Raw genomic sequence first — 10,485 nt, 5'->3', positions numbered from 1 at the left:
AGGAACATGAATTCAATTACTAAAAGTCAGAATTGTGGTTATATGGTTCCTACAAAAGGTTTTTTTTACAGGAAAATGAGGTTGGGGACACTAATTTGAGCTTGATACAGGCTGTTTAACTTGTGTTTTTCATCTTATGATAGGAATATATCTCACTGATTCTCCAATAATTGTTCATGCCATAAATTTGTAACACAATAGTACAATTCTTGCCTTCTCTAAATAGGACTGGGAAAATCCTGTCACGTACTGGAAAGCTTCTAAATGTGCAGTCTTCTATCCCGACCTTGATACACGTAAGTCTCCAAACTCAAAGGTTAATATAAATCCAGTGGCTGGAGCGAGATGTGGTGATAGCAATCTTCACTGCTGCTGCACCTCATCTTGTACATTTTATCTGGACAGCCATTTTCAGCCATCTAGAAAAGCACCAGGGATGGCAGGAAGCTCTGAAGAGACACCTGCAACTGATGCCTCCTTCCCTGTCTCCCCTTTACCCTCCTTCCCAAGGTACATCAAGCTCCTGGAAGAGGCAGCTGGTGTGGATCTATCCACACCAGCTGCAGAGGGGCTATGGGGTGGAAGCTCAGTCACTGGAGTCTCAATACCAAGCATCAGATGACTTAAGTGCTGGGACTCCAAAGAATCCTGTGGGCACCTAGGTGATGTCAGGAGGCCATAGGAGTGAACCTTCACAGTGTAGATAACACAGAACTAGATGGATCTATCATCTAACTCAACACAAGGCAACTTCCTGACTTGAGTGCATCTTGAATTGTATGACTGCTTCATCATGTGACACAATGAAATCCAAACTAACTTTGGAAAGCCTTGTAACCATCAAATAAACACGGACTATGTTGTGAGCTGTGTTGTTTCATGGCCTTTCCAACACCTTGAAAAGGTGGTCATGGTCCAAGCTGGTTCATGAATTAGTTTATATTAATATTAGAAACCTACCAACCAGTTTGGGCAGAGCTCTTGCATTTAGCAAGCTGCTTAAGACTCAGCTTGCTTAAATTACTGCTTCTAGCATGTTGCAACTTAAATCATGGGAAATTTCTTCCAGTCTGGGGGCTGAATTCCATTTCAGGGAAGCTCTGGTGGGAAGGGGGGCTTTCCAATGGGTCAGTGGGGTTGAAGGCAAAGGGGACACAGCCAAAGGCAAAAGGAACAGGCTCAAAAATGCAAACTTTTCAGTATATTTTAGCATTAAGCTCTTTCTGCCAGTAACTAAACCTTGGAAGAGGCATTTCAACCTTTTAAAATAGGGAAAAAAACTGTACAAAAGCCAGAAAACCACTCAATGATCAGTGGTTGGAGAAAAGCGGGCATAGTGATTCAGGGAATCCTAGACAGGTGTATTGGGGAAGCCCAAGGAGGCCAAATTTAGCACTCCCTCCCCCATGCCTGAGTTTCTTCACCTCTCTCTTAAATCATATGAGTTAGTCTGTAGGCCTTTCATGCATAGTATATCTTTCTCCAAAACTGAATGTGATAACTTTAGAATTCTTTTCATATCCATCTAATGTGATTATCTAATCTAACTTCATTGATGCTAAACATGGTGTCCATAACACTGAAGAATTAAGTTGGATTAATGAAGAAAAAACTGTTTACAGACTCTGGTTCAAGTTTTTTGACTTTGAAGAGAACCACAACAGCAGCATCTGAGGAATGTGCCAGCAATGTTGTCTTGATAGACAACTGCCATTCCCACAGCAAAGGTTTCCCCACATACACAATCACAATACTTCAACAAGGAATTTTTGCATATAAAGCCCAATGAGGGAGGAATACGTGCCAGATTAAAAACTATTCTAAAAATGAGAGGATCAGCAAGCAGGGCAGTTGAAGCAAGCATGTGAAAGAATCCCTGGAATGTTACCTGGAGGTCAGAGAGTTTGGCAAGAGGCCTCACCCAGTCCACATTCCTTAGCTTTGCCATTGCTCTAGAGCAAGGCTCTTCTTCCCATGCACAAGAAAACAAACACCTAAGTTACGAAAAGGCTATGTGGAAAGTGACAAGAGGTCTCCAGCAGCAGCTCAAAGGGCACGTGGTCTCCATGTTAACTTGGCTTGGCCCACTGTTTGTATCTTGCCTACAGGAAGGAAAATGGGTATACTTTGAACTGGGAGGGACTTGTCTAGATAGATTTCCTTTGTCAAAGTTTGGTTTAGATATTACATTGAGCAACTTCCTCCAACACTTATCTGATAACACATGTATTTTCTGCTTGTATGACAGGGTACATTACAAACACCAGAAAAATAAAATAATTCTTGGAGAACCAGAGGAAAGTGTTAAATGCTCACTTCTATGTTACAAACTAATGAATGAGAGAGTGACTAGAGTCCTCCATCTGGGTCTGGTCAATGCCTAGATGTGAGTGAGTCTTGTGATTACTTTTTTGAGATCCAAAAGGTGAAATATAACTCAAGTAAATGGTAGTGAGGTATAGTAGTTAAGAGTGTTGGACTGGGGACTTGGAAAGAACTGGATTCTAGTTTTCACTCAGCCATGAAGCTCACTGGACAACTTTGGCCATTCACTGACTCTCACTCTGACCTAACTCATAGGGTTGCTGCTGAAGAGGAAAGCCTTGGAAGCCATCTTGCATTCCTTGCAAGAGGCAGATTTTTATATACTGGGATATAAAAATAATGAATAAATTAAATAGATAAATATTCAAATAATCATAAGCACTAGATCAACAATGCCAGAAGACAAAGAACAACTATATCAAGCATGCATACAGGGGATCTCTTAAGGGTGAACTGATCTGTTGTTATTCACTCATTTTTTTGAAAATGTGACTGGCAAAGCAATGGGAATGGGAGGTGATCCAGAGCAACACTGTGCAAACAGAGAAGACTTGAACACTTTGCCCCCACCACAGTCCCAATCCAGATTCCTCCCCTTTCCCCTGGATATTTCTTCCAGGATAGTGGATGTTTTCCTCTTGATACAAATTGCAGGGGGATTGTATCTGTATCAGGATCAAGGTCAGGACAAAGAATTAAAGTTTCTTCCAGCCACAATGTGAATCTGGATCAAAGCCTCATTTTTAAAAAAATGCAGTTGCTGATTGGGTGAATAATGTCAGGTCAGGTTTGGCCCTTCATAGTTAAGGCATAAATAATCTGCATCCTTCTGAATGCATAAGTAATCCTGCATCCTTGCTTATAAACATTAGAAGTACATTGTGGGATTAAATTGAGATACATTACATCTGGTACTCTTCGTAAGAATCCAAGGAAGAGGAACTCATCTGGTGCACCAGGAACTGGCCCATGATATGGGAAAAATCCTTGCAGTAATTGACAACCATGTTCCAGAAGCTCCTGCAGTGCTGAACCTTCCTGCTAAAGTTGAACGTATGAACCAATTCAACCACACTCCTTCCAGCAGCACAAAGTATAGCTTGAAATTGGCAGGTGAAGATGTGCAGAGTTAATGTTCCACTTCCTGAGAACATTTGTTCTTCCTATTTACTTCAGAGTAGGCAATGTGTGGTCTGCCAAATGTTGTTGGGCTGCAAATCCTGTCAGCCTAGCCAATAGTAAGGGATGATGGAGGCTGCAATCCCAACAACTTCTGAAGGGCCACAGCTTCAATCAGCATTCACCACCGACAATGCTGGCTAGAGTTGTTGGAAGCTACTGTCCAACAAGATCTGGAGGGTTGAACCCTACATTCCCTGTCAGTGCTTTATAGGAACATTTATTTCACACCCAAAGGTGCTGCAAAGCACAGCAGCAACAAAGCAGGCTACATCAAACTTTCTGCTGATTAGAGAGATGTAAGAAGCTCACCCATATGAACTAAAGTGCATGGCACAGGCAAATGGAAAGTGTGGGGGGAATTTAATCCAGTCCCAGAATCTAAATTTTAATCTACATTTTGTGCTATTTGCTGCCAATTTTGGCAAGTTCCAGAACGCACAACTATGTAAGGTTTAAATTTAATCTTTCACCGTCCTCCTGCAGTACTGTCCAAATCCACCACTGACAACAGGCTTTTAGGGAAGTGAAAATGTAGACTCACCATTAGCTAGTAGTCTTCTGAAATAGCTGTTACCCTTCTAGAAATAAGAGGAAGTTTATCACTTCACTAATGTTATTGCATGAACAGGAGGTTAATCCTACCATAGTGAATGTAGGTACCAGATCTTCACCAAGGAAATGTAGTGAAGGAGACAGGGTCGAAGGACTGGCTGAAAAGGTGGGATGTGGTCCTATCTCCCTGGCAACAAGACCAGAAGGCGGGAAGTATAAGGTCACAGGCATAGATCCTAAAATGCCCCCAACCAGAAGCAGAGACTATAGCCTGGTTATGATAAAGGCCTACTCACAAGCAAAGGTTTCCTGGAGATAGAAATAGAACAGGAAATGGATGCAGCTTAGATTACTGCTTGAAGGCTCAGGAAGTGGGATTACCTGAACAATATTTGCCCTTGAGATCGGCAGCAGAGGCTCTCCTCCGGGAGCCTTCCGTGAGAGATATCAGGAAGCAAAGTACCCGGAGGAGGGCTTTCTCTGCAGTGGCACCCCATCTGTGAAATGCGCTCCCCAGAGAGGTCTGCCTGGTGCCGTTATTTGTTTTTCGGTGCCAGGCCAAGACCTTTTTATTCAAACAATATTTTAATAATGTTTAATATTTATAGGTTTTAATTGTGCAGCCAGTGTGTTTCTGGGTTTTAATTGTAATTGTTATTTGTTTTGTATTTATTTCTGTGAGCCGTCCCGAGGCTATATAGCAAGGGGACGGCATATAAAAATTTTAAACAAACAAACAAACAAACAAACAAACAAACTGTTCTTGGGCCCAGAGGAAGCACTGAGGCAATGAGAAAAAAGAGCATGGTGATATCCAACTCCTTTTCCTTCTTCTGAGCTGCTGGGTAACTGGACGAGGTAATCAAGCAGGAGAGATTAAGCCTCCCACCAACAGCACTGAAGTTGAATATCCCCTCCCGCTGCACATGCAACAGCTATTTGCTGTTTTCATGACGACTAGAACTGGATGGCTAACACACACTTAATGTTCTACAACAGCCACATGGGTATCTTTTTTTTTCCTTTAAAGACCCATTAAATACTTTGAGGATGCTAGATTTCATATAAAGCATATCTAAGTGAACAGCACATAAGTTCAAAAATGGAGATTACAAAGGTTAGAATGAGCAACCACACAGCTTGGCATATCCGTATCTTTTGCCTCAAGGATGCTCATTTGAATCAGTGCTCTTGCTGTTCTACTCCACTGGTCTTGCTTAGCCATGCCAAGCTCCTCAAGGTTCCTGTTTCCACTATTAGACAGAGGTGATGAAATCCACCTTTGCCTAATGCCCCAAAAGAAAGGCGTGTGTATGTGGAGAAGCACGACATGAAGAAACACAAAGCCCTAGACTAGGAGAAGTTACATGAGTTGGGGACTGTCATGGTGCTACTTCAAGTATCCTCTGCTCTTTGAAGTCCCTATTCAAATCATGCAGATCAATTTCTGGCTCACCATAACGTAGCCGTTTAGTAAGAAGACAAAGATTTGGAGCAGAATCCAATAGGGTTCTTACATTTCTGCCAATTCACTTATACCCTGCCAATTACTGTCTCCAAGTGGCATCCACTGTTTATGAAACATTGGTTTAATGCTTCTCAGAGACTGAAGAATGAGTGACAATTCTCATTTCTGGAATGGAGCTGGCTAACAGAGCTCACAAAAAGCTCTGCTGACTGTTCCAATTGAGAAATGAGGTTTCCGTTATTACAGGGCTTCTGGCAAGCACCAATCCCTGTTGTGCAAGCAGTGGGTCCTGTTTGCTTGCGCAATGAATTCAGTGGGACCCACTGCTTGCACAACAGAAACTGTAGGCTACAAGGGAATCGGGGGCGGGCATATGCATCTCACTAGATTGTCACCATTGTTCATTAGTTAGGTATCAAAAGATGACATCCACAAGAGAAGGGACAAATGAAGAGCAGTGGTGTGCCAGGGAAAGATGGAAACTGAGACTGGACTGAAAAGTTATTCATGTCCTCCTTCCAGAGTCGTTACTTTTCACTAACTGATATTTTCATACTTGCCTGTAACAAACAGGAAGAGTATAGTGGAAAAGTTGTGAGGAATAGGTTATATGAGGCATATTAAGTACCTGCAAGAGAGACCACATGTGCAAAAAGAACAAACAAAGCTCAGTTTACATTAGAACAAAGATTTTCTGAATGGAAAATGAATTCCAGTGGCTAAGGGTACCTGCATTTCTCCTTGGTCTCCAGTCTTTACCCTTGTACATCATGTAGTTCCCTCACCATCGTGCTCCCAATCAAAATATTTAACTACAACATTTGCAACATACCGAGTAAGTTATGCAGTATTGGCATTTCTTTTAAAGTACAAAATTTTTGACAGTGAGAACCTATGTGGGTGTGGGGAACGGACAATGCACAATATTAACAAATCAGTAGCCAGAGACATTAAGTAAATCTATATTATCTCTATAATTTTATTCATCATATTTTCTTGTTCTTCAGAGCAGTATAACATCACAAAGACAAAACAGAGACAACAGTTTATCTCTGAGCACACATCAGTTATTACATGATAGGTACAAAACTAGGTAACTCTTTCTTATCATACAGGGTATTTTCCTCCAGTCATTTATATACAAATATCTAAACTACATGGAAAAATAGTAAAAATGAAATTTGAGGGGTATGTTACATGGTAAAAAACAAGGAGTGGAAAGAGATGGTGGGCAAAGATGAGAGAGGCACCAGGTGTATTTTGTTGGGATTGATGTATACACATGTATATTAGAATGATCATTCTCTGAGAAACTCAAACTGGATTGCATGATCACTGCTGCATGGAAGGTCAACCTCTGGAGAGTCCCAGGTTGGGAAGTGCTGTTACTACTGGACCTTGTACTTCCTTTGAGGGGGTTATACCTACTTGAAACCATTACTTAAAGGAAGCTTCAAGAAAAGCCAGCTCTTCTGCACAATATATATTTATATAAGCTATGCATTTTTAAAAATAATAAAATATATAGTGAGAACTCCTCCCAGCTGCTGAAATATCTACAAGTCAGCAGTACAGACTTCAGCCATGCTCTTCACCCATCCCATACAAAAGGGGGGCTCACCTTGCTGACTTGTCACAAATAAATATAATGATGTCTGTTGCAAATGGGAACATAAGTACAGAAGTTTAATAGGCTGGGGGGGAAATGGTCCCACATAAACAGGTATGTCAAAATAGGGCAACATCTTCTATAATCCAACATTAGAGTGAAAAGTAACAACAAATTAAAATATAATTTCAGAGAGCTCTCTGCATCACAAGGCTGTATATCATACCATTACATGAGAAAGTCCTACTGATGGCATCAAACACCATCCTTTCCCAAAGATATAGGGACCTAAGCTCAGTTCCACAACTGACGCAAGAGGCTATATGTAGTCTTTCTGCATCGAGAGTTGCACAACTGTGAAAATGTAGTTGTGATATTATGGCAAGGTGCTATAAGGAGGTCTCACAGAAGTTCAATTCAGCAAAATCTAGTGTTAGAAGAGAAGGCAGAAATGGCTTAGGATAATGCTACCACTTAAAGTAGCACAAATCACTGTTTGGTATACTACAACTTACCCACGGGGTACACTTATAAACTGACAGCATGTGGGTCTGAGGGTTCCTTAAAAAAAAAGCAACAGTATTTTCAAAGTTAACCACAATAATATATTGCACAGGTGTAACTACCAAGAGAGGGATGATTCTGTATTTACAGAAACATGCTACTTTTAGATCTCTCTTCTACTACTTCTCTCTTCACCTGAGTTGTCAACCCCTCTGGCTCTTTCGAGCAGGGAATATGAATGGAGCTGTTGCGCCCCATCTCCTATCCAGTTTCTTCTGGAAGGAGCAAAATGCAAGCCCCATCAGCAATACAACCTTGCCTCCAGGAAGAAGAACTGCAAGTATCAGCAAACCTTCTGAGTTCCAAGCAAACATACTCTTGTCTAAACAAGAACAACCTGGACAAGAAGTGTCGTGACTGCTCCTGAGAGCTGCATTAACCATGATTTGGGGCATGTGTGAGAGCAAGAATATTAAGGCACAGAGAAAAGGAACAACAACAACAACAACAAAAGCACTAAACCCCAGAGATCCTCATTTCTATCCAGACTCACCACAGAAGCACTATAAGAGTGCGGGTGCTCAATAGCCACAAAATATGGAGAACAGACATATAGCAGCTTAGAATAGAATCAGCATAACTGGTAGTGGATAGGAAGAGGAATTGAGAAAGGTGTCAGTGAAAGAAGAGGTCTAATGTTATTCCCCTTTTTTGTGGGCAGGGTTAATACAGGCACTATTAACCACAACAGTAGCAGAAAAGTGCATTACACGGCAAGTAATTCTATTGTCCTTTACAGCTTTAAATTATCAACACACTGAGCTGTCTGGTAAAAACAGCAACTGGCATGTTTTCAGTTTATAAATGGGTCTTACAATTATCACATAGCAATCTTTAATAAAATTTCAGGCCAAGCATAACAAAGTCCAGAGAAAACCAACATACATTTAAAAAAATCATTTGGGATGTAGAGAATGTACTGGCCTTCTATAATATCTAACTACATACTACCTTGGTATGTTTTCATCTACTGGCCAAACTGCAACAGGCCCAATATAAGAATGGGGGAAAAGAAGATGGAACATTCACCAACTCAGGCAAACTATATCCCACTGGCATTTAAAATTAACTCTTAATGAAAGTAAAATGTTGAAAACAGCAAGGAGAACTGGTAACTTACAACAAATGTTCTGAAATTTGAAGCACAAGGATATGCATCTCTAGGAAGAAGTTTAGATACAGTAAAGACACCTTAGTGTCTGTGTGAGTAGAACTCCTCCACGAGAGAATGCAAGAGAGAATGAGATAATGACTAGAGAAAACTAGAAACAGAGGCATGAACTAACCAGCAGACCTGTGCAGGAAAGACATCTGTGTATGAATTCTGTGGCTAGATCAGACACCATGCATCAAATGCACATCTGAAGGAGTGCTCCTCATCCATTAGAAGTATATGGACAAGAGGCGCGTTTTAGGCGCATATTTTACCCACTTGGCATCTACATCCTATATAATGGGCAGCATGCCATGTAAGATTCCCTCCAAGTTGTGATCTTTACCTTCTGCCAAACAAGTTTTCTTGCACAGATGGGGCACAAATACAGATTTTCAGGAAGTGCCGTGTAATGTTTTGAAATGTTGAGCCAAATATGTGCCACAAAATCAACTCTCAAACATACTTCAACAAGGAGAAAGAGGCTTTGTCTGGTCACTATTTCAGTGAAGTCATTTCTCTTTATTTTCTCCCCTGTTCTAAAGAAGAATATTGCTCCATTCTGAAATGTGCAGTGCTGATCATTGGCAGAGGCAGATCACATATGGAATGTACCAAAGGGGATTCCAATTACAATCCATACATTAGTCAAAGTTAATAATGGGGCAGTGTTGAAGCATAGGGTTCCACCTATATATCCCAAATAACTACTAAGAAATAGGAAGTGTATGGAAGTACATCTTAGTAGTGCAGTGTGGAAAACAAATTTCAGCTGCTTCTGATTTCAGCCAGTCACATTCCAAACAGCTTAACAAATGGGTAAAGATACAGCCCAAGTTCTTCAAGTTTCTCATGCTTATCCCCTCTAGCCCCAGTCCTCCTCTTAAAAAAACAGAAAAACAGAAAAAAAAACACCCAAAAGAAAGCATGTTCTGCTCTTCCTGGACCACTGCTCTATTCTATGTCAGGAGGATTTAGTATTCTCTAGATCTTCCTTATTAAATGAAACATGCTCCAGTTAAGCCTTTAGAGGAGAATCTAGGAATGAAAGTCCAAACCACCCATATTAACCACAATGGTCCATGCCTGCAATTGGCAACAGGAAGTGCCCATTCCTGACTTGAGCACCAGTTAAAAAAAAGGGGGGGGGATATGACCTGCGTTGCTGGTTCAATAAATAAAGGAAAAGTTCCGGGGTGCACTGTGATCCATCACCTCCTTAGAACTCATCATCTGAGCTCAGGAGCAGGGTCTTTTCATTGTCACGGGCACCAGAGTTGCTGTGGGAACGTGAGATGATGTGACCTCCATTACGCCAGGGTGGCCCGTGTTCTAGGGTTGACTGTTGAGTGTACTGCTGGTAGGCAGGGGAGAAGTTGTGGATGGCATCCTGCACAATGTCATGGGGATTCATAGTCTCCTTAAGGCTGCTAGAGATGCTCTTCATAGGGGCACAACGGCCTAAAGAGAAAAAATACCACATTGAGAATAACTGAGTATAGAAAATCCTACTTTTCCCACCCAGGTATTTGATAAATTTGGACAAAAGCTGCTTGCAATAGCTTCTGCTGCCAGCTGCATAATAACAGTGACATTAATTGTGCAGGAACCACTGTTAGCAACTCAAGAAGT

The 10,485-nt window shown here is 41.2% G+C and overlaps 1 protein-coding gene across 3 annotated transcripts in view; it reads right to left on the bottom strand.

The window, feature by feature from the left end:
* Nucleotides 1–6,482: 6,482 nt before the first annotated feature.
* TMEM184B (transmembrane protein 184B) overlaps nt 6,483–10,485 on the bottom strand; it is a 44,436-nt gene continuing 40,433 nt past the window's right edge. For all 3 annotated transcript variants that reach the window (XM_044441002.1, XM_044441000.1, XM_044441003.1), the window contains one exon: nt 6,483–10,314. In XM_044441002.1, coding sequence (XP_044296937.1) covers nt 10,073–10,314 — 242 coding nt within the window. In that variant the 3' untranslated portion in view covers nt 6,483–10,072. The remainder of the gene's footprint in view (nt 10,315–10,485) is intronic.

Source organism: Varanus komodoensis, unplaced genomic scaffold, assembly GCF_004798865.1.
Source record: "Varanus komodoensis strain SLA01 unplaced genomic scaffold, ASM479886v1 scaffold39, whole genome shotgun sequence".
Taxonomy (NCBI): Eukaryota; Metazoa; Chordata; class Lepidosauria; order Squamata; family Varanidae; genus Varanus; species Varanus komodoensis.
This window is presented reverse-complemented; position numbering and strand designations above follow the sequence as displayed.